This window comes from Malaclemys terrapin, chromosome 1 (assembly GCF_027887155.1).
Source record: "Malaclemys terrapin pileata isolate rMalTer1 chromosome 1, rMalTer1.hap1, whole genome shotgun sequence".
Lineage (NCBI taxonomy): Eukaryota > Metazoa > Chordata > Testudines > Emydidae > Malaclemys > Malaclemys terrapin.
In genome coordinates, this window is record NC_071505.1 from 126,541,192 (window position 1) to 126,565,516 (window position 24,325).

At 41.2% G+C, this 24,325-nt stretch overlaps 1 protein-coding gene across 2 annotated transcripts in view; it reads right to left on the bottom strand.

The window, feature by feature from the left end:
• The window catches only part of WNT7B (Wnt family member 7B), a 138,068-nt gene extending 117,089 nt beyond the window's left edge, over positions 1–20,979 (bottom strand). Inside the window, exon 1 of one of the 2 annotated variants that reach the window (XM_054038392.1) lies at positions 20,624–20,979. In XM_054038392.1, the coding sequence (XP_053894367.1) occupies positions 20,624–20,694 (71 nt within the window). In that variant the 5' untranslated portion in view covers positions 20,695–20,979. Of the gene's footprint in view, positions 1–11,940; positions 12,314–20,623 lie in introns of those variants that run through there. The other variant, XM_054038381.1, reaches the window with a different exon arrangement.
• Between the last annotated feature and the right edge of the window lie 3,346 nt (positions 20,980–24,325).

Here is a 24,325-nt window from a genome sequence, read left to right on the forward strand (position 1 = left end):
ACCCGCTGTAAAATGAAAGGCTCGGGACTCTCAGGTGTCACATGCTTAAAATGTTGCAAGTCAGTGGCATTTCTTAAATGAAGTGGCAGGTCCCACTGATTTTTATTTCACTCATTTGTTTACGCCTGAGCCAGTGTTTGAACTGGAGTGTAAGTGGGAAGAAGAGAAGTGTTTATTCTAGACCCTTGCTTCACTCTGCTGTTGGTTGAGCAGAGTAAAAAAGAAAAATAATGAGAAAAAGCTGTCTTGTTCTCTATATCTGTGTACAGTGCCTAGCACAAGGGATCGCTGATCGGGAGGCTTCTAGATGCTACTGCAATACCAACAAATTAAAGATGTCAAGAGTATCGTCCCTTTGGTCCTACGCTGAATGAATTTCATAACAGCAAGATGACAATACTTGAGGTTGTGGTTACCATAAGAAAATCATACCCATGGGAAGATTAGTGGCACCTGGCTGCACCTTATGCCTCTAATGCCCCAGGGGTACGATTATCTCATCAGATGTCATCTGCCAAGTCTTGTTGCTTAATTATTCAGCTGAGTAGTCTGGCCTTCGTGAGATCTTATGTGCATTTACATGCACACACACAGGCCACTGGAAGCATGTTCTTTAATACTAGTGTGTAGACATTGAGCTGAACCCTCAGTTGTGGTCATAAGTGAAGCTGTTTGGGGGAGCTGCAAAGTAGCCATGTGTGGTTTCACAATCATAGGGCTAGTTCTACAGCAGACCTGTCCTTATGGTTTAGAGCAGTCTCAGAACTACTCTATACTATGAAGGATTTCAATGGCTTCCTAAGGGTCATTAGTCCAGCCAAGGCTTGCCTGAGCTCAGCACACTCCAATCATGGCTTCTGCCACCCTGGGCACAACCCCCAACAAAACCTGAACACCTACGGAAATCCTCTGCTGCCCATTTAGAACCTTTGCCCTTTCCTCAGAGATGAGAACTTGGCCATAGTGATGCTTGCATTTATCACCTCCAGACAGGGTTGCTGTAACTCGCTGAAGCTGCAGATGAAAAAGGCTCCAATTTGTGCAGAATGCAGCTGACTGCCCTCTTCCACTAGCTAGGTTGCTATAAGCATATTGCCTCTGTGCTCCAGTCCCTCCCTGGGTTCCCAGTCCACTTCCACTGCAAATTCATAGTGGCGGTCCTAATCCTTAAAGCAATTAATGGAGCAAGTCACAGCTACATTAGAGACCATATCACGGTCTACACCAAGCCAGCTGAACTCCTCAGGACAATGCAGATTATAAAGCACAAGACAAGACTCTGGTAAGAGCCCAGAGGTATGGCATTCTTGGTCGAGAGGATCTGGCTATGGAATAAACTTCCAGAGGAGATTAGGTTAATCCAGAGTCTGATGACCTTTAGGTCACAGTGCAAGAACTTGCCCTTTGATAAATCTTTTCCAACATAACTAGAATGACAATAACCTGACCCCAGCCCTATCCTCCCAAAGCAGAGCTTCCCATAATCAGAGAAGGGAGAAGAGAAAAAGACTCCCTGAAGTCTGCTATGGACTTTGCTTTGTCAATCTAATTAACGTGGGACGTACTCAGATAATAAGGTGATGGGCACCAATAAAAGAAAACAAATCAAAACTCAAATGCTAATATCTCTTTTAGGAATGAAGAGGAAATTAGCGTGGGCCAGATCTAGCCCATTCTATTTATACAAATACCTAGTAATGTTAGGTTTATTATATTAAAATTACCCCTCACAACAGGTCTGGTTTTAAGGCAACAATAGCCAAAACTCAGATTTAAGTCCCATTCTCCATCCTTATCTTGCTTTGTTGTATGGCAGTATTGATCATCATACAGTATATAAAGTCATACAATGCTCTGGGACTCCCTTCACAGCAGGTTTGTTTAAGAACACCATTTCCCTTCTCTGAATTCTCTTGAATGTATCTTCCTATGTCATCCAACTTCAATATAACTTTATTGCAGAAACTTGTGTGGTAACTTTGTTTTCTTTTTCTTTTCTTTTTTTAAGTTTAGAAAAGAAAGAGATACAACAAAAAATGATCTCATGGTTGAGAGGGTTCTTTTAACCAAATAGTCACATGGCTCATTGGCATCCTGCCAGTAGAGTCATGGGAGATTCTGCCATTCCTCTCAAAATTATTTTAACCATGTCATGTCTGTTATCCAGTCCTATGCTATCCATCTTGCACTGTGATTCTGTCATCTATTGTGAGCTTAGCATGATCTGACTATGTCAATACTTGGATGGGAGATTTCCATACAACAGCTATGTGCAACAGGAAATAATGTTGCTGATATCAGCATGTGGCCACCCTTCTCCCTGGTTTAGTGCTGTGCCACTGCACCAGCAAGGAGGTGCCATGCTTCAGATGAGAAATGGAAGTGCAGACCCAACCACTTGTGGTCGTTAATGATTCCTTGGATATCTTAGTAAAAGTAATGACTTCGCACTTATATTGCACTTTTACATTTTCAAGCACTGTGCAAACACTAATTCTAAAACCACCCTAGTCAGTGTTACCTCCATGTTAAAGATGAGGCAAACTAAGGCATAGATAAGTTAAATGACTTGTCTCAGGCCACAGTTATTCAATGGCTGAGACAGCATTAGAAATCAGAACTTCTTGGTTCCTAGGCCAGGACTTAACCCATTAGGCAAAGTTGCCTCTTTAGGGGCGTTTATCTCATCATCATCACCAAATTCCAACCCACTTCATTGTATTTGGGTTTTCCTAATTTCTTCCTTCTGTTTCAACTGGGGATAGTCACTGTCTTAAGCGTATGTGCTGTGGTGTTGTGTGCTATTAATCAGCTGTTGCATTCCACCCCAATGGTGGCTGAAATGATCCTTGCCAAGTTCACATGAATGTTGGATTAATTCATTTGAGACCCTTGAATGAAAGACACTAATGTTAAATATTAGTAGCATTTTATAATTATGTCTCACTTCAACCAGGAAAGAAGATCTATTATCCAGTTCCAGGCCTGCAATGCTTAAGTAATTATAAATGAAAGACACCTCAAATTGTTTTCCATGCCCTACTTGCAGACAGACAGTATTTATATCTTTATGGCTTGTCTTTACTTCCAGACTTGAAGGGTGCACTGCCCCACAATGCCTTGCACATAAAGAACAAATGCCGCAATGCTTTTGAAGTGTTTTCCCCCTTAAAAAAAATGCACTATTTTCATGTTAGCTCATACTGGCTCCATAAGCCATAATGATTATTTCAATAACCCAAAAACTGATTTGGGGTTTTGTCTGACATGGAGGAATAGCCTTCTATTAATGATGCCTTGTCTGTATATTCCTATTCCATAATATGGTAGCCTGTGTCAAAGCTATCCTGGAATACTAGAAGAGCAAGAATCATGCTGACATTGGCTCTTAGTCTTCTCTTATGTCACCACAGTAACCTGGTTGATTTCACCGGACGTTACTCCTGATTCACTTCATTGGGATTGGGATCAGGCTCCAGGTGGGATCAGAATTAGGCCCTTGACGGTAAGATGACACAAGGTAAGGCTATTCCATAGTTTTGCACATTTATTGTGATGTAACAAATGGCCTCCCAAGAAGCAGGTGTTTTCCTGAATAGTTTTGTTATTCAGTCCAGGAATGGGTCAGCAGCAGGGAGTTAGGCACCAGCATTTCCCATAGATTTTGTGTTGGATTAAACCGCAGAACTCCCATTAAAGACACTGGCAGTTTTGTGGCTGAATTCCATGCAACTCTGTGAAAATGAAGTGTTCCCCCATTGAGTTTAATGGCAGCTTTGTGGCTAAACATCTCTTGTAACAGGCTGAACATTTTAGAGGCACAGTAACAGTCACTACTGGACATGGTGCCACTTCACCAGGGTCAGTTCTTATCCCACATTTAGAATGTATAAGGCTAATATGTGCTCTCAGTTACACTCTTGAAATCCCATTTGATGTCCTTTTTCTGGTTACTTTGGCCCAGATCCTCAAAGGTGTGTAAGCACCTAACTCTCATTGCTTTCAAGGGGAGTTAAGCACTCAAATATCTTTGAAGATCTGGTCCATAGGAACTTTGGGCCAATTCAATACCTAAGTATCACCCATAATGCTTAAGTGGGATTTACCTGCTGCATAGGGTTTCTGCTGGATTTTTGTACAGGGTAAATTTTACCCTTTGTGAGGCTTCAGCTACCACTTAAATCTGTTCTATGGTCATTGGTTGAAAAGAAAATGAATATCAAAAGTGCAGTTGATAACTGGATACAAATTGTCTGTTCTACTGCTTCAGACTGTTTCCTGGACAAGACACATTAGCTCTCCAATTGAGGCCATGTCTTCACTGCCAAAACTAGGTGTGTTTTTACAGTGAGATAACTCATGCATTTTAGCTAGTTCACTGTAAATCCTAGTGGAGACAAGGCTCTGTAGTTTATAACCATGAAGTAGCTAAATGAGGCCAACCCTGGACGAGGCTGTAACGTTGACCTTGCCTAACTGCAGCATGCTAAAAACTACCAGCTCCATGTCTTCACTAGGATTTTACAGCAATGTAGCTTTCAGGCTGTGTGACGGGGTGTACTTGCCCCACACTGGACAGGAAGGGGTAAACCCCACAATCTGGGGAGAGAAAGCCACATCCCCCTCCCCTCTACTGGGCAGGTCCAAGTGCTGGCTCGGTATAAAATGGAGCAGCCCAGCCATTCTAGGCTGACCGCTGAAGAGGAAGGATGCAACTCACAGGCTTCAGCCTGGGAGCAACTCGAACCCCAGACTACGCGAGCCAGAGACACCGAGGCCCAGGCAGGCACCCAGATACCTGCGGACGCCCAAGGCAGGCTGGAGCTGCTGGGAGCAGTGCAGGCTGAGGAAGCCAGAGGCTCTGAAGATGTCCAGACCATAGCATCATGAAAAATGGTAGGAAGTAGCCCAGGGGAACTTGATGTTGGACCAGTTATTGAACCGGATCTTGAGTCAGCATGTTTCAGCCAGATTCCCCGCTGTCTCAGTGGCACACATATTAGCCACTGCCAGGGACCTGGGCTGGGAACCAGTGGAGTGGGAAGGCCTACCCCTACCATGGCCCCTACCATGGCCACCACACACCGCCGCAGGTGGCAGCCCACTTCCCCAGCTCTAGCCACCAGGCTGCACAGCCCTGCTGAGGAGGGCAGCTTTATAGACTCTAGCCACTACTGTACGGCTCGAGTGGGAGGGTGCTTGTATTGACCCTGCACAACTGGGTTGAGGAGGTCAGTCATACTGACTGTGGCCATTAGGCCACACAGCCCAAGTGAGAGTATATTGACTTCAGCCATTAGGCTGTACTGCCCTCAGGCTAAGGGCGGACAGGCGGACATAATTGTGGGGCCTTGACACCTTTATCCCGCCTCAAAGGGAGATGGGGTGCACTTGCCCCATGATAGGCTGTAAAGAAAACACCCTTTTGGAAGTGGAGGCATAACCTGAGAGGGAGATGTGATAAAGATTTCTCAATGCTTTATATAGAGGACTGTGGTTTTATCCTACCAATTTGGTGAACATAATGATCAGGATAGAAGACATGGACATTTTTTAAATTAAATCTGCAGCATTGTTTTGCATCCAGAATGTGGGTCCTCCTTTCCTCCATGTTTCCATTAGTGGAAATAAAAATTACAATGCATGTTCTTTGTCATGAGTGACTATTGCTGAATATAGAGGCCCATTGCAAACCCAACCTGACCATCCACATTTGAGGGTGGGAGGGAGGGAGGGATCTATTATTTTACCTTTGGGGAAGAAAGGAGTGGGGAGGGAGAGAGAGAGAACTGCATGACCCTTGGGGGAATTAAAACGCTTACTGAGAATCCACTGGCCTTGTCTTTTGTTTGATTGCATTGTTTTGCCTGAGCTCCTGATCTCTATTAGCCTCCCATGCAGCCCAGGGCTTAACTCTGCAGCTTTCAATTACAAGTTTAACTGTTTGCCGGTATATTCATTCATGCCAGCTATTCGCTAATATGGTACAATCCAAATATCTCAAAGAACATGGAGATTTTTGCAAGAACATGGAAATCTTGGAATCCAAGATAGGGGTCTAGGCTTACTCTAAATCTTATTCTAAGGTTATAATGGGGAATCTCTGTTGTTTATTTTCCACATAGTGCATAGCTCTCTCCTGTTAGATGCTCTAGCCAAAATTATAAAATGTGTGTGCTTAAATATGGATTTGAGGGTAGGGTTGGGTGGAGCTATAGAGGCAGGGATGGGAGGAGAGGCAGCCAAGCAGCAAGGAGAATCGAGCAGACAGATGGACCATGAGCAGCCACAAGCCACCTGGCAAGGAGTTAGCAGGTGCAGGTGTACCTGCCAGCCTGGCGGGAGGAACTACTTCTGCGTGTTGGCCATACATTGAGGGCATAGCTACGTGCAAAAGGGTAGGATAGTGGAGAAATGGCCTGCAAAAATTAGCCCAGGGTAACCAGCTCTGTACAGAAAGGTTCCAGAACAGATGCAGTGTAGCAACCTTTTGATCTAACAGCTGTTCCCAATGTTCCTTTACAATGACTTGGGAGAACTAAAGAATTATTATATTTTGGGGGTCAGGAATCTGTTCTGACAGTAGGTTAATCCCATTTTTAAAGCCATGTATATCCAAGAACAGAAAATAATCTGTGACATGCTATCTTTGGAATGCCATACTAATGGACAAATCTAATGGTTTTTGGTTTTACCATATAAAAACCTCTATTTGTCCAGTCTAGATGTAAACCTAACCCTTCTTGGTTTGGCTTCTGACTTTTCTTCCAAAATATTTTCTTCTAGAGGATTTTCCTTCTTTATTTTATATGCTAGCATCCTTGCATTAGACCATTTTCCCTGCTCACCTGAATAATTAAAATGATTTTATATTTATTTTAATATCTCCCCAAAGCAGTCTGTGTAATAATTTCAGGATGCCATCCTAGATTATGAACAATGAATGTAGCCACTCCCTTTTCTTTATTATTTAACACTTGACTCTTTCGATTATCTACTGTTTCTGTTTTGTTAGGTGTATATCAAAAGTCTAAAGTCTGGATCCATAATTGAATTTCCCTGAAGTTCAGAATCTGGGGTTTGGGCCTAGATTATGACAAAGAGAGGAGCCAGTCATAGATTTACAATCTGGCTCCAAACCTCATCAAAGCAACAAGGTATTTAGTTTGGGCCGACCTCTAAAAGAAATTGGAGCCTCATTTTCAGAAGGGCTAAGAGGCCACACTTCCACTGGTTTCAGCTGGAGCTGTTGAATATTCAACTTTTCTGAAATTAGGCTTCATATCTCTGTGTGACAGCTTTAGTGAGTGAGAACAGTCCATTAAAAGAAATAACACCGTGAGGGACATGCAAGTCATCTTCAACTATCTCTCTCACAAGAAAGTATTTATTGTAGTGTGTGTTAGGAAAGGCCACTCTCTTCTGATGTGTGAGTTTCCCTATGTCTCTAAGACAACATATCCCACAACAACCATGCAGTATCGAATCTCATTCAAAAGCCTCTTATTATTTATCATTTGTTTTACAGTAGTGTCTAGAGGTCTCAACAGAGATCAGGACCCAACTGTGCTAGGCACTGTGCAAACACCCCAAAGATCATAGACAAGATAGACAAAGTGTGAGCGGGGGAAACAAAGAGATGAAGTAACTTTCCCAAGATCACACAGCATCTTAGTGACTGAGCCAGGAATAAATCCAAATCCAGTACCCTATCTAATGTACCATGCCGTGTGTGCATCTCCCTACAAACCTACACACAGCAGATGAAAATCTTTAGTGACCAACAGCCCTAATCTTTAAGGGTTCAGAATTATTATTTTCCTATTGCTGCATGAAAAAACAAAAGAAATCCCCTTTAACCTATCCCCTTAGAGTATGTAGTAGCCCCAGTAGCAGAGGATGTGGAATTGCAATGTTTTAGGGTATCAGAAGTGACAACATCAGGAATATTAACAAACTCATACAGAGGCAGTTTTCTCTCCCTACATTTTGAAATCAGCCAGCACTGAGTGCTGCTCACTAATGTAGAAAGTTCTCTTTCTTGCGGTTTTTAATGTACGATCAGCATGAAGGCTTGTGCTGTTACTCTGTGTTCAAAAGGGTAATTCCCATTCACAGCAAATAAATCTCTGACTGGACAAACTCTCCTCCTATATCAGTACATAGCCCCATGTTCTACAAGCTGTAAGAAATGAATCCCCAAACAATGCATTCATCTTGCCATACGAAGGTGAATAGTGAAAAAAATTACACAGATGTTACCTCCAAACATTAGAATACAACCACTTTGTTTTAGAAGATGCTACCAAGAAACTATCTATATCCCCATTGTAGGAAAAGGTGCCACCTTGTATTATGCTTGATTTTGTCTCTTGGACATTTACACTAATCTGATTGATATTATTAAGAACCTCTCTTATTTTACATGCTTAATTTATCATAGTCTTTCCAAAATCTGCCTACCAGCAGTTTATTTGTATTTGAGTCATGTTTCTTTTTTAAAAATCATAAACGAATTGTTTCTGGTCACAAATGTTTACAATAGTGCAGAGGTCCCAATTATTATGATGCATGGACACAATAATAATAACAACAAAATAATAACAACTTTGCCATATAGCATATTCACCATATACAGATGTATTTGATAAGATGTCCCTTTTCTAACCAGTTGTGACTATAACTAATTGCAACCTACTTTTTGCTCGACTAAGCAATGAAACCATATCACTGAGCCTACAGTGCACTAAAACACGTTAGAAATACACTATTTGTTCTGATTGCGTTGGTTTTGTTGTATGCCTTTTGAAACAGAAACGCGGTGCCCGCATAGAAACAGGCATACACCCCGTCTTCGTGAAGCCAGAGTTTTGCATCCTTCAGTACAAAGTACACAATTCTCTTATAAGCAGAAGCAGTTACAACGGTCATATGCTTGTGCGTATCAGACTAGAATAGAAAGATCCGTAGCAAAATGAACCTCATCACTGGCAGTCCCTTAGCAACGGGAGAAGCAGCCTCCCTACACAAATGCAAACGGAAAGAGACCCCAGTAGGTAATACTCAAACAGTCTCTACCATGCTTTAATCTTCAGACGCTATCATTAGTAAGCCAGAGACATATGTTTGTCCACAAGATAAACAACCCAAATTCAGTAGGCACTCAACTAACCTCTCTCTATTTTAACTGTCAAAAAAAAACAAAAAAAACCGCAAAACCCATTGTCTGGGACCCTACACAAAGAGTCAGGGTAACTAATACTAGCATGCATTTGATGGAAACAGAGGAATTTCAGGCGTTTAAATAATATTCTTGCTGGGCTGGAGAGGAAAGGAGCGAAGTCTTGCTTGCACACAGATGTGTGGATTGCAATTACATTCCTGTTTAGCCTGAGCAGGACACAAGGCTGTGTTCATACGGATTTATTAATCAAGGGACGTGCTTGTTGATTTCGGCTTTGCTTTGTTATGTGTCACCTCCTGATCCCTTTCCTTTCTGCTCTACTTGATTGCAATAGGGAGCAAGGCTCAGATCTCGCTCTAACTCCCCAAGTCCATTTCAGGCAGCGGAACAAGTGACCTGACTCACAGGATGAACTGGGGATGGCACAGGGAAGGGAGAGGGCATTATTTATCCCCAGCAAATCCTCATGGTCACAGATGAGCGCTCAGAAGATCTCCAAGTAGTTAGCTCTAAATAAAGCATGCCTTGCTTCCCTTGTATTCCCCCTCAGCAGTTGCCTTAGTATTATTATTATACTTCTATAGCTTTTGCATTCGGACCTTATAATTATGTCACACAGCAAGGGAAACCGCCAGCATCCCAGCATCTGGTGTGTGGTTTAAAACTTTTGTTTCAAGATTTGAACTATTTATAGAAGGAAAACTTTGTAGGATAGTAATTTCCTACGGTTTTGAGAAAATATGGCTACGTTTATATTAAAAGGGTTTTTTTATTTATTTATTATAACTTTTGACCTTCTAGAAAAGAAGCCAATGCTGTATTTTATAAGCAAGTGGTTACCTACCAGTAGACATGACCCGCATGGGAAAAACAGAGAGCTTTAGCTATTTGGTTTGATCAATAGCATCCAACTAAATTAAACCGAACATGGTTCCATAAATCAAGCGTCTTTAAAAATCAGTAGCCAAGGCATGTGCATTTCATTAAGAATTAAGAATGCAGAAATAGACATGTTTAGTTTCTTTTGATGGGTGTGTTTATTCTTTCTTCTCTTGCGTGGTGGAGGATTATGTTTTTCCATGGGCTACCAGAAACTAGAGATATAAACTGTGTGTATATATATATATATATATATATATATATATATATATATATATATATATATATATATATATATATATATATATGTGTGTGTGTGTGTATATATATATGTGTGTGTATATATATATATATATATATATATATAAACGGAAAGAGGGCAAACATCTTAAAATTACACATGCACACACAATTCAGAGGGCAAAAGTTAAAGTCGTGGCATCATAAAAAACGTAGACTGATCAGGACACTGTAAATATGAAGTGAGCGTGAAATAGGAATCCTGAAACATGTTTTACTTATTAGGCTGAGGGTGCAGGTTCAAGATCTCTTGAACGGACTGGTACCGTCTTTGGCAAACCCTCGCAACCTCCCTCAACCACAGAGCCAGGTAACCCCGGCAGCTGCCTACTGAAACGTGCCTACCGCGTCTTTTATGTCCCTCAGACCCAGCCACGGGCCCGATCCTACATTCTTTGTATTTGACGTGCCAAACCTCCATTGAAGTCAGTGGAGTTCAAGGTGCTCAACGATCGGACCCTAAAACTGTGCTCGGCTACTTCTGTTCTCCACATTACATGTGGTTAGCACGCAGGTGGCGTTGGGCGATCAGAGGCACTTGACATTTTTTGCTCTCATCCAGGGCGCAGTTAGTTTCTAGCCCCTTCCACGTGTGAGCCACCTGCGAGATGACTTTCAGGCGGACAGGAAAGTTAATGGGGTCCACTCCTGAGGTTGATTTTTTTCAGTCAGAAACACCTGACAGCCTAAAACCAGGGACAGCTAGCCAACCTGATGAGAGACCTTTAGGTCCACCAGCGCCGGCACTCACTCCAGAGTTAACAGGAGCCAAGAAAGCACATATGTGATTACAGGGATTTTATTTAAAGATCGAAACTATTTCCAGTCCCACACACCCTTCCCCCTCCCAAGCCCCTTCCTCCCCCGACCACGAGAAAGGTTCTGGAGCCAGTCCTAACTCCTAAATCAGATCAGAGATCATTCATTTGGGAAAGCATCCAGTTATAGCAACGTATCGGTAGGTGCATTTGTCCAACCCTACCTTTGTTTTCACAGGCTTTGATGATTTCTGCTTTAGTCTATACAGATGCCCCGGGCTGTATAACCTTAGGTCTGTATGTATATATATATATATATATATATATATATATATATATATATATATATATATATATATATATATATATATATATATATATATATATATATTCCCCCTTTAAGAACATAAATAGATATTGCCCTTCCGGAGGCTTTTGCAATTCCTCTGGGAAAAGCTGGACCCTATGTTCTTTCCTCCTAAGAGTTCAGGTGTGCTTCCCCATCATTCAAGAGCTGACAAACTGTGACCTTCCCACGATAGCGTAAAACACTCGGAGATATGGAGAGCTGTGGTCTGTGCTCTGCCGGGTCTTAGGTAAATCCGCATCCCGCCTTGGGGAGAAACGAGCAGCTATCAACCAGCTTCTCCGGCTACCTGGCTGCATACCCCCCCTGACAGACTTAAAACATCAGTATCATCACACATTTCACAGACCTGCTACAACGCTATGTATCCCGGCTCCCTTCTGTCAACTCGCCCCCAGGTAGCTAGCGGGGTCATTTTAAAGAGTATTAAAAAAAAAATCTGGATCACTTACAGGTAACTCCCACTGGTAAGGATGAGGAAAATCTGAGGGTAATACACTGAGAGTAAAACACTGCGAGATGAAAAAAGGAGCATGGCTGAATCCCGTTTATACTCTTGGAGTTCGCTTCCTTGGTTATTCCTTTCTGGCCCCCCCAGATCGTTATTCCCCACCCGTTTTGGTGTCAGCTGTGGCCTTTTTGCTTGAATCTGAGTTGGAATCCAGTCCCTTGGGCGTGGGGGGGCTTGTTTGTTTGTTTGTTTTGTTTGTATTGTTGTGCCTAGTTTCCCCTTGGTGCTAAAGCGTATATGTTGCTGCTGCTGCTGCTGTTGCCTCTGGTTCTGGAATGCTGCCTGTCATGTCTCAGTGGTTGGAAGCTGTTAGAGAGTGGGTTCGCTTGTTGGAATGATGATGGTTTAAGGGATTTGGATGGCAGAAAGTGCCTCTCTCTCTCTCTCTCTTTTCTCTCTAACTCTCCTGAGACTCCAAGCTGCCATTGGGCAGTCAGTCACTGCAATCCGCCTCCTTTTTTTTTCTTTTTTTTTTTCTTTTAAAGGGGAGGATGACAATGGAAAGACACTGATCTAGCCAAAGCTCTGCATTCTAGCTGTGTGCACTGCCTGAGACCTCCAGATACATCTTGCTTTGAAAACAAGCCTCAGCAACTTGATCATGTATTTTAAACAAATCATCCGCTCTGTAGGCTGCAGGCTGCGAGCTCCGGTGCCGTGTAGATGGCACTATTTCAAAAGCTCGTGGTTAGAGGATGCTGAGGGGACTGGGCAGCTACAAACGCAAAACTTAGTTTGATTACATTGTTTTATTATGGAAGGCTGCCCCCCTCCCCATCTGAAACATCGCGAGAGAAGCTGGTGGAGGGAAGGATCTGTTATTATAGCCTCCTGAGTTGAAAATTAAACATTATTTCAAAGGGTCCTTTCAGAAAGCCAATGTTTATATAGTCGCCTGAGTAAAAAAGAAACAAGCAGGCAATCCTTTGAATCCTAATTTTTTACTGGCTTGGAGTTCGGGTGGGGGGAGTTGGAGAAAATGAAGTAGCTTGTTTGGGGGGGTTATAGTCCTTTGCCAACATGCCTGGTATCTCTGAGCGGCTCAGGAGGCATCTTCGCACACACCGCTCACATTTCACGTAGAATAAGATTTTCTTTATCAGAAGATGAAAGTTTGAGGAGCAGTTTCATCTGCTGTTTAGTTCCCTCTTCCCTGTATTACTTGGAGGCAGTCTACGTATGTTCTCAATGTTCTCGCTGTTTACTACATTATTATGTTTTCATAGGATTAGGTAATAAATAATATTACACCTAACGTGTTTCTGAACGTATTGCAAAGTCAGCCAGTAACTAATACGTCAGTGAAAAGTTTGTGATGAACAATTATTCTCACTTTTTGCGCTGTTGGGTGTTTCCCTTATTTGGAAAAATCATGGGGCACTGTATTTGTTAGTGAGGAGAATTGTGGGGAAGAAAGACACGTTAGAGTCCAAGAATTGGAATTGGAAAAGGAGCCCCGAGAGAGAAATATGTATAGCAGGTACTTTAGCATAAATGCAGCGGAAAAACACCAGGTCTCTCATTTTTACAGTTTTCTTTAGTCCATATGTAAATTATGTGTTTTCTCATGTTAGTTCCCAAATAATTGCACGAGTTTTCTTTAACTTGGGTATTCCAAATATCGTGAAAGCATCTCTTGAGAACACGTAGCTAAATATCTTTGGGTGTCTGTTATGCAATAAAGGAATCCTCCAAATGACGTTAAGATTGCAGACTGAGTCTAAAATAGTTACATTTTCTCTACCTATATTATCAGAATCGTTACTATTTTTGTTTTATTTAATCACTTTCATCTACAAGTTTAATATCATCCGTTAGTATAATTAACAGCTTGAAAAATATAATCTTAGGGAATAAGGGGGAACGCTTTACATTGTTTAAAGGGTTTAAAGTTTAAGTTGGATCCTCTAAATTATCATATTTCTTTGTAGTACATACATATATACGTTCCGCTCTCCATCCCACTCTCTCATATACATATTTATATGTATGCGAGTAATGATTTAATTACGTGTAACTATGATAAATGTAAATCAGAAGAGTTTATAACAAATGGTTTTTTTATTTTATTTCTAGCATGCTTTTACAGATTGACCATTCAGATATATTTTAAAATGTTTCCTCTTTTAAAGAAGAGTCAGATCCATGTTTAAACAGTAAACATTCCCCACTTGGTACTGTAAAACCTACTGAATGAGGTGGTAACATTTCACCTGGCGTAGTTGAAACTAACATGATTTGCACATCTGTAACTGTAGAATTAGGACCGGTATTATCTATAGCGTTAATTTACAATACATGACTAGATTAACACTCTAGAAAACAAAACAAAGTCATGCAATTTATTCTTTTGGAGTGACACTACGAAATGGTAAAACGAGAAATAAGTGGAATTAAATTCCATAAACTTCCCTCTGTGTGTGTGTGAACGAGAGATGCATTTGCTCCTATTGTGTTTTAAAACCGAATACCCTCCTTGTAATAAAATGGTGTTGTAGTTTATACGATTATATTATCTATAACCCCAAATATGACATTTTTGAGCATGTACCGGTTGTTCTCCCACAAACAAGTATGCTCTAAACATACCAGAGCCAGAACAGCAGTGAAATGGTTATCAACACCATCCTATAGAATGAGCCTGACACAGAGACAGTATTGAAGAAACTATTTCCCCTCTTTTATCTGCCTACTCCGAGCTTCAGTTTCTTTCTTTTGCTCTGAGTGCAAAATGTCCAGAATAAGTGTACATCAAAACCTGGTAAAACCTTTTGAAGTATGTCTGTAATGCACAGAATTAATTTCTTCACGGAAATAATATTCATTGCGTATGTCCTGCAGAAGTTAGAGTATGGTGCACAACAACAGAGTTGTCTAGAATTTGCAGTTGTCTGGCTGGCAAGCCATGTGAGAAGGCATAGACTGTCACTACTGTCAATAATTTTTTTTTTTTTCGTGATGGCTACTATTGAAATCAGAATAAGATGACAACATTTCATTTAGCCTTTGTAAAGATTCTGAGTGGAAATGTAGAAATAGTCCACGGGATTTAGACCCATTGATTTTACATGGAAGAGGTGTGTGTAAATCCTCTAGATTGCTTTGAAATGTTCAGTCTCTGACTACAGTAGTTAAAATATTATTAAAGTTTAGGAGCTATCCGGTATTTGGACCCTTCTTGGAATTGCTGTTTAGACTAGCCCGGAGATTAAGTGCTCTCTATCTTCGTTATTTATTTAAATCTGATTATTTCCTGTACGCTTTAAAATATGCATTTTAATGTTCTTTCATCTTTAACAAAAGATGAAGCATCAATAGCTTGATTCTTGCTGGCCAGACCTAGTTATCATGGATCAAACTTTATAGGATTTCCAGAGCAGCGATGCAGTTTATTTTCATTTACAGCTAAGGTGCCTGGAGTCCACGTACATTGAAACCACGTGAGTATTTGCTATCTACTAAATACAATGCAAAGCCCTAGAAAATAAATAAAATGCTAAGCCCAAATACCCATGTGGTTTCTGTATAACAGGAAGCATTTTATTTGTGTAGTTACAAAATTTGAGATGTGGCCAGTTCCCCAAGTAGTGATAGAGCGCAGGAAAAGGATAATAAGCTAAAGGTTTGTGTATCTGCTACACCATCATTATGTTCCATAGATTAATTCAACCAGGGAAAGCACTGTCAAGAAATTCATTTATCCCGTTCCGGGACAGCTTACGCAGACAAAGCTCCCACTGACTGCAGGATCTGACCCATGAAGTCTATTTATGTCCACGAGTAATGTAATTTAGAAGAGCGCCTCCAAAGAAGGCGCGATTTCGTTGTCGTTTTCTGTATACTGCCACAATAGCAAAACAAATGTTCAGACAGAACCATCATTCGGTTTCTGTTCATCAGTTATTTTTATTGATCACATGTGCTTAGAAGGAGAAAAAAATGCCCTCCCGCCTTTTCAAACACATGCCCGATTTTACTAGATTAACTGATGCTGAAAAGACAAGGGTGCAACATTTCAAGATCATGAAGACACGCCAGACTATATGTGCCCTATGCCGTTGCGAGGTGACATGAAAAGCCAGCACATTATAGTTTCATGCTGCGACCTGGTGAACAGGGCATCCACCTCTACAGGAGGAATCATCTTCCCAGAATGTATCCAAATGGATTAAATGGCTCCACTGGATTAAATAAATGGCTCCACTGTTATCAAATAGTTAAAGGGCTTTCGACCTCCTTTCTCTCCCTCGCGCCCCCTCCCGCATGTTACTCTGACTTTCCATTCACAGTCAATTTTGTTTTCTTTTGTTCCAGTGCTGAAATATGTTCCTTACCTGTTCTCTGTGAGAGAATAAAACGAAAGGAAGCATCACATTGACAGCACTGGTTTCAATTTAGCCCAGAGTTCCATCAGTGGACTCCACCTTTACAAAGCTTGTATCTATTATTCTCAGACTTTACTTTTTCATTTGCAGCTGTGGTACTGCTATTATTTTTAATTTGCATTTTTTCTAACAGTCTCTGTCGTTATGCAACTTTTGCGGGCAATACTTATTTGCAATATCTGACAGTAATATTTTAATCCTGGTTGAAAACTAAAGGAAATGCTTGCTTAAATATGAGATGTTTTAACCTGCCTGAGTTGAGGGGTTGGGGTTTTTTCATTTTGTTATTTTTTTAATTCGAATCTCAATTGAGGATAAAACGATGATTATTCCTATTTTTGTCTCCGGTGCTTCAGGTGAAGTGTTTGCCATAACAATGCAATAGTATTTAAAATGTGAATACCTCAGAAATCTCCCCATGCTCAGTCCTCTGATTTCCTGTGTTAAATAATTGGCGAAATAGTTAAGGAGAGGACTCATTATTGGTTCTCAATATGAAGTAATGCTTTATCTTGTGCCCGTCACTCTTGCAAAACTCTCAGTCAAGTCACAGAATGGAAATTAAGTCAATGGCAATTTTGCCTAAGTGAAGACTGCTGGATCGGAATTATACCCTCTTGTCCTAATGACAAATGCCAGTTTCTTCGTTAAATTAAAAGCGCTGACACCCAATTTCCACATTCATCATTGGGTAGGCAAATGTGTATTTGATGCTTCCTTTCTGAGGCTTTAGTTTGCCAGCGTCCTCTCATTATTTAAGTGGAGCTTTTGCAACACTTTATTAAGGTTTTAGTATTTTTTTCCATAGCAAATAAAATAACTGCAAATAACTCTTTGCTATGTTGGCAAAACAACACTCGTATTCATACTGCAAATTAAACCCAAAAGCACTAGAAGGCAGACTGCTACTTTATCATCCCATCCTTTCCTTTCTATGCAAAAACCTGACTCCAAAAAGGTATCATTACAGCCAAAGGATATAGTTTCAACAAAATGGTAGTTCCAGAGCTTGATGAAAGAGGAAATAATTGCATCCCACATGTCTAGCCTCGAAGTAGCCCAGGATCTCAGAGCAAATTTCTCTGCTATTGTTCAGGGAAAGTGAAATATCATCATCCCCTTAAAGGAATGGTGAAAGATCTGATGGAGTTTCTATACGAGGTTTTACAGTTCTTGCTACACACTCGTTTTTAGTTATGGGGACAATTCATCAATATCCTTTTGTTTTTGTTCTGAATTCTCTTTTTTAAAGTTGCATGTTTAATGTCTAACAACAAATGTCTGCCCCTCCAGACGTTACCATATTCCAAATCTTCTGTTCATTTAATTATAAAGCCACTATGGAACTGAATCTAGTCTAACAAAGTCATTCCCTTGTACTGCAAACTATTTGGTCTTGTCTTTTCGCCGTGAGAGATCTCTTTCTTTAGCTATCTAGGCATGTACAGTGTTCTCATCGTTGTGGTATCTAATATCTGAATACATATATGGGCCAAATTCGTTCCTCATTTACAACGGTGTAAATCTAAACCTTAAGGATGACAGATGTTAGCACTATATTACATGATGACACAAATTGGTTAGCTATAATGAAAAGCTAAAAACAGCTAAAAAATGCTAAAAAGCTTCAAAACCAGAGTAGGCTTTCAGGAAAAATCGTATATATATCCAGCAGATACCCCTGGGAAATAGTACCAGCTAACTTTCCCCCTGTATGCATATAGGCCAGTGCAGAAAAAAGTCGATTAAAGGCAAGGCGCTGTTCTGCCAAGGCAAGATCCTTAGCAACGTGAAAGATACCCAATCATTCCGATTCTGTCTATCTGGTCCCTTTACGGTAGTGTCTGAGGGGATAGTTGTAACTCTTTCAACTTCGCGTTGTTATTTTCAGTGTTTTCTTATTGCTGAGTGGAGCTTCGCTTTTTCTCTTAACGTACCCTCTGCTTCCTTCCCCTGACCTGAAGAAGAGCTCTGTGTAGCTCAACAGCTTAGACTTCTACCAGCAGAAGTTGGTCCAATAAAAGATATTATTATCCCACCTATATTGTCTTTCTAATGCACTACTAACGGGCAATCTTACACTTATTTCCTGTGCCCTGCCACATGCAGTTACTGGAGTTCTGTACCCTGAATCCATTTCAGTAAAGACAACACATCTGGTTAAAAGAAGAACAGGAGTACTTGTGGCACCTTAGAGACTAACAAATTTATTAGAGCGAAAGCTTATGCTCTAATAAATTTGTTAGTCTCTAAGGTGCCACAAGTACTCCTGTTCTTCTTTTTGCGGATACAGACTAACACGGCTGCTACTCTGAAACATCTGGTTAAACCGACACCTGCGAATAGCTGAGCTATGTGTAATGGGGACCTGGGGAAAAAACTACCTTCTGCCCACTAGGCAACCTGCGGGAAACACTCCGGAAAGCCAGTCCATTGGGCCACATTTCTTGGCTTTCCTATCCCACTGTAAATAAGGGCATCCTCTCCTCATGCCAATTATCTACAGCCCTCTGATTCCTTCGAGATGGCTAGCTGGATGATGGGAGAGTGTAAGCAGTGCTTGAGCTAGTTATTTTCCCATCAGTAAACTGGCCCTTTTGAGCTGATTTTCCCCTTGTGTGATCTTAATGCTCTGCTATTCTGTTCACTTGATTACGGATTTCCTCCCTCTGCCCTTCCTTCCCCCCACCCTCAACTCTATGATATGTTGCCCCTGCATTGCACTGCAGAGTACTGCACTGCTTTCTGAAGCTGCTCCGCTTGCAGGGAGCAACACAAAATATCATGTTAGGTAGGTGGTGCGGCTCTATTAAAAAAGTCAAGTGTGTAAAACAATATCAAAGGAAGAGGAGGGTAAGGGATGGCTGATGTAGTTTGTGCTCCAAAGCTGTATAACATTATGTCTTGGAGGGAGGTGGATCAGGGTGGAAGATGAACCCTAGTCTTTTACCAAGAGGCACTCTACATTATGTCCTCTGGCACTTTATAGACTAATAGACGTATTGGAGCATGAGCTTTCGTGGGTGAATGCCCACTTCGTCAGATGCATCTGACGAAGTGGGTATTCACCCACGAAAGCTCATGCTCCTATACGTCTATTAGTCTATAAGGTGCCAAAGGACTCTTTGCGGCTTTTACAGATCCAGACTAACACGGCTACCCCTCTGATACTCTACATTATGCTGGATTGTGGTGCAGTGCCTGTATGACTGAGTCTTTCTGACTGCACTCAGTGCAATTATCCTCACTTTAATATAATTGCAGCTCCTCCCTGTCCCCCCCCCCACACACCTGTATTGATTTCAAACTGAGAAGCAAGAATTTTCAGATTACAACCCACCTTATGCATTCTTGATCATTTAAAAAAAAATCCCGCAGCTATGCTAAGGCAGGATCTTTTAAGAGTTTGCAGCTCGACAGGTAAGAACTCGGCTGGGACTCAGGAATGTGGAAATACAACTCAAGTCAGCCTACTGCGAGAGCAATATTAATAAGGGCATACAGGTGACTGAGTGAGAGAGAGAAACTTGGCAACTAAAATAACATAGTGATCTAGATCATTGTGGTCAAACAACAAGCAAACATTTGACTCCCCAATAGCCCTGCTAAAATGTGGTCTGGAATGGCTGCAGTCAATGAGCAGAACACTGCAGCGATAGCCCTTGGTTCCTGGTGCGGTTCAGGGTTGTTTTATCAGAGAGGTAGACGGGCCAGTTGTCAAGTTAATTTCAACACGTCTGTGTGATGGATAGAAGCGCAAATTGTGTCTAGGCCTGCATAAAAAAAAATCCCTGAGAGCAGGTTCAGACCAGGGATTTTCCCTCGCCCCCCCCCCTCCTTTGACTACTTAAACTCTGCTCTATTGTCTCATCTCATCAATAGTGGCTGAGCTAACTCCGTCAGGTTTCTGAGGGACTGTATGCCAGAGCTAATATTTAGATTCGATTAAATAATCCAAAATAATCCAAAAATCTCCCTTCACGGCCAAACTGGTCCCTGCAGACTGAAAGTTACTGTAGCTTCTATTCGCCGGTCTCTTTTAAAGCAGTGGCATTCTGATTAGAATCACAATAAGGCATTTAAAAGAAATACACATTTTCACTGTTGTTTTGCTGATGGATGTGAAGCCTCAACACGTCTTCAAAGACACGGGGAGACAAATATCACACATTTTTGGCAATATATTTTGTTCACAAGTTTGATCCAAAAACCAGAGGATTAGTGCGGACAATCACTTACCCTAGTTTGACATAGATGACTCCAAAGCATAGAAACACGTAGAAAATCCACTTTCGAAAGTTTCTGTGCATGATCTAGAGAATGGACTGAGCCATAAAAAATGCACAAAAAGTAGAACTGATCTCTGCCGATTAAATCCCAGTCAAGAGCATGTCTGAGGCTACACAAAAACGGAGCCGGTCGAACTGTAAAAACTCAACAACGTTCAGACAAGATTTTTTTTCTAAAACCATGGTGACCAAAACTGATTCTGATAATGGGGGGAGGGAAGGAGGGGGGGACAGAAAGAGTTTATCAAAAAGGCAAATCAAAAACCCAGGACAGCCCGTCTGAGAGAGAAAATGAGCAAGCCCTGATCTTGATCAACTACCTCATAGAGCCCTCAAGTTCAATGTGTTTTTACTTGTTCTGACTTCCCCAGGTGACACCACGTATCTTGCAAGCTGTGGCTCCAGGTAGGAGGAGGATCTCTTTCACTCTCACACTTTCACTCTCTCTCTCTTTCTCCTCCCCTCCTCCCCCGCCCGTGTGTGCGTGTCAGAATCTACCGCATCTCATCCTTTACACACACATATGTAATGCAATAAAGCAGTCACTAAAACATTTGTCTCTCGTGGAGCAGTGTGGCTAGCTTGTTTATTTATTTTGCAAAATAGATGGTTAAAACTTTTTTTTAAAGCGAAGAAAGCCAGCTCTTCCATGTCTGTGTATATGTCGTTATATGCTGTACAATTTAGTGTGTGTCTATATCTGTATCTTGCTAGAGAGCTGAATGTGTGTATACCTGTAGACACGCCTATCACTGAATGGGGTGGTAGTTATATACAGTCTTGCAAAACAAGAAAGCATTCTTCCTCCTTTAAGAAATACCCAGCTTCTTAGCGAGGTTTAAGTTATCCAGTTCGGTCTGCCTCAGGGTGCATAGAGATTAATACTTCCCAATTTATATTCAATAATTGATACTCAAGCCTGTTTAGACGTCGAATTTTTTAAATCTCACTGGTTTTGAGATCTGTTCCATTTACTCCCACAATCTGTAGGAATGTTTGTTCTGATATACTGTACTATATGTGTATTGTGTCTATGCATACATCTGTAGGCATATGCATATATAAATAACTCACATACATACTCATCTCTGTGTTTGTGTAAGTTATATATACCTACACCTATGCATATACACACATGCGCATATAATTTTAGTAACCGGAAACCTATAAAGCTATCCGCACCTTACAAAGAGAAACAGCGAAATACACACCGATACAAATGTAAACAAAAGCAGGCAGTGACAAACAAAAGCAGATAGTGAACACAAAACTGATTGTAAGCCATCTTCCTTTGCCTGAGAACACATTTTTGTAAATGCATCAATCTGTGCTGCTTATATATACTTGAAAACTGTACATAGTTTTCTAGATGACCCAAAAGATTAACTAGTTAATAATGTCTGGATTTTCGTACCCTGAGCCACGATCAATGGTAACCCCTTTCGCGCACCCACTTAGCAGATCTCGTTAAAACCCTTAGAGAGCTACTGAAAAGAACATCTATTTTGTAGGAGGTATGAACACAGCGAGGTGCTACAAAATGCTCACAGAAAGGGAGCAAAGTGAAACAAGAAAAGGAAAACCGTGCAGAGGTATTGATTTTCCGTATCTCTCTAGCTCCTGTGGAGTGAGGGAGGAATGACAGACCGAGCCTGCTAACTTTGTTCAGGACTGAGCTCAATTATCTCTCGCTGCTGATCAGTAAAACCATTCTGTCTTTCCCCCATACATGCCTCACATTTCATTCTTTAATAATCAACGAGCTGGCTATCATAGGCAACCAGCCCTCCCCCAGAGCACTTCATATACATATTTCCTTATATGTAATCATCAGTCACGTCTTTCTTTAATGCTGTTTTTTAATATCTTGGACAATCTTAGTCTTATTGATTTTCTGACATGCTCATTGTAACTGTTTTAAGTTTATGTTCTCACAAAAGAGAGCACGGTCCCTTTTTGAAAATATATAGGGGTAAAACCGTTTTCGTATTCTGATCCACACTGCTTATATCTCATATCCTAAAATCTTCAACCAAGAATTGTTAGGAAAACGTCCTTTAATCTGCATTCCCCCGCCAGGTTTTTGTAATTCTCAGACCTTTTCAGAACAGAATTGTAATTATGGACTCCTTTACCCCGCCTTCTCCCGGGTTTTAGACCTAGCCTTTCTGCTGGGCATGTTTTTGAACGTGGTTGTAGTGGTGGAGCTCTCGGGTAGATGGGTGGTCCACACTGGAGATGCAAAAGTCCTTTCCTTGCTTGGACAGAAAACGTTAACACGTTTTCTGGAATGACCCGGGATGACTGAAAAAGGTAATTGAGATGTTCAGCGGACTGTGGCAGGAGCAGAGATGGTGAAAGTAGATATCTCGCAAGAATTTGGCTTCCTAACCCGTCAAAATTCATTTAGTATCCTTTGGGGGCAGAGCCTGGGTTGGATGCACGTCGCCCCCTGATGGAAATAAGGCAAATATTCTGCTTTTCACAGGGCAGCATCTGCGAGCTATGGGATAACACTGCCACCTAGAGGAAGGAAGTGTCCACCGGAGCAGCTTAGTGTTGACAAGCTGTCAACACTAAACAGGGCCTTTATCTTGAGAAACGAAGAAGAGGAAGAGAAAAGAGGGAGGCAGGAGGATTAATCTTGGAACTTCCCCTCTTGCTTAGCTCCACACTCTTGACACCTTTTGTCTGGGATTTTTGATAAGCATGTGTATGGATCAAGAGGACTAATTATCCAGTTTAAATAATCAGATCTAAATAACAGGAACAGCTGTTCCTCTTCCTCCGTTCCCATTTATCACTCTGCAACCCACTCCCCGTACCCAATGCTGGGTGGACAAATTAACTGTCTAGGACACACTGTGAAAGGTGGGGTTTTAAATAGCCCTGGTCAGGTACCTGGCTGATATCCTCTGAAATATGGCAGAGTAGATCTGTGAATGGTCCCCGTCATAGGACTGGGAGTAGTGCTCTGCCACTGACCCTCTGAGTGAGCTCAGTTTGCCTCAGGCTGCTAAGCCATGATGCCCATCTTTGTAGAGTGATTTGATAGCTAGGGATTAAAATGTCATGAAAGTGCAAATGATTATTTATTAGAGCTTCTCTGTTTGCAGACATTATTCATCCTCAGACTGTTTGGTGTTTGTGATGACTAGACTGGACTTATTTAGCTAAAAGTGCTGATGCACTGCTAGAATGGTTAAACAGTATGGTGTGCATAGGCTTGGAGTGTCTTTCCCAGACCTAAAGAAGAGCCCGGTGTGGCTGGAAAGCTTGTCTCCCTCACCAACATAAGGTGGTCCAATAAAAGATATTACCTCACCCACCTTGTATCTCTATTGTTCAGTTGTTAGTGGTCAAGCAGTATAAAATACTTTTTTTATTTTTCAGATGAAAAGGGAACAGCAAGTTCTTATAATTCAGGAGTTACGGTTTATGGTGTTAGTTTACATATTCATCTCTTAGCTTGGACAATAAAGAGAGACTAGTTAATTCTAGGTTTATTTCTGGTCAGCTACACTTTCTAGTCCTCACTTCATTTTGGTTCTCTGACTAGCATAATTCTGTAACGTCTTGGTTATAAACATTTTGTTGTTGTTTAGTTGTTCCATTGATTTTTTTTATATATATAATCATGGAAACATTGATA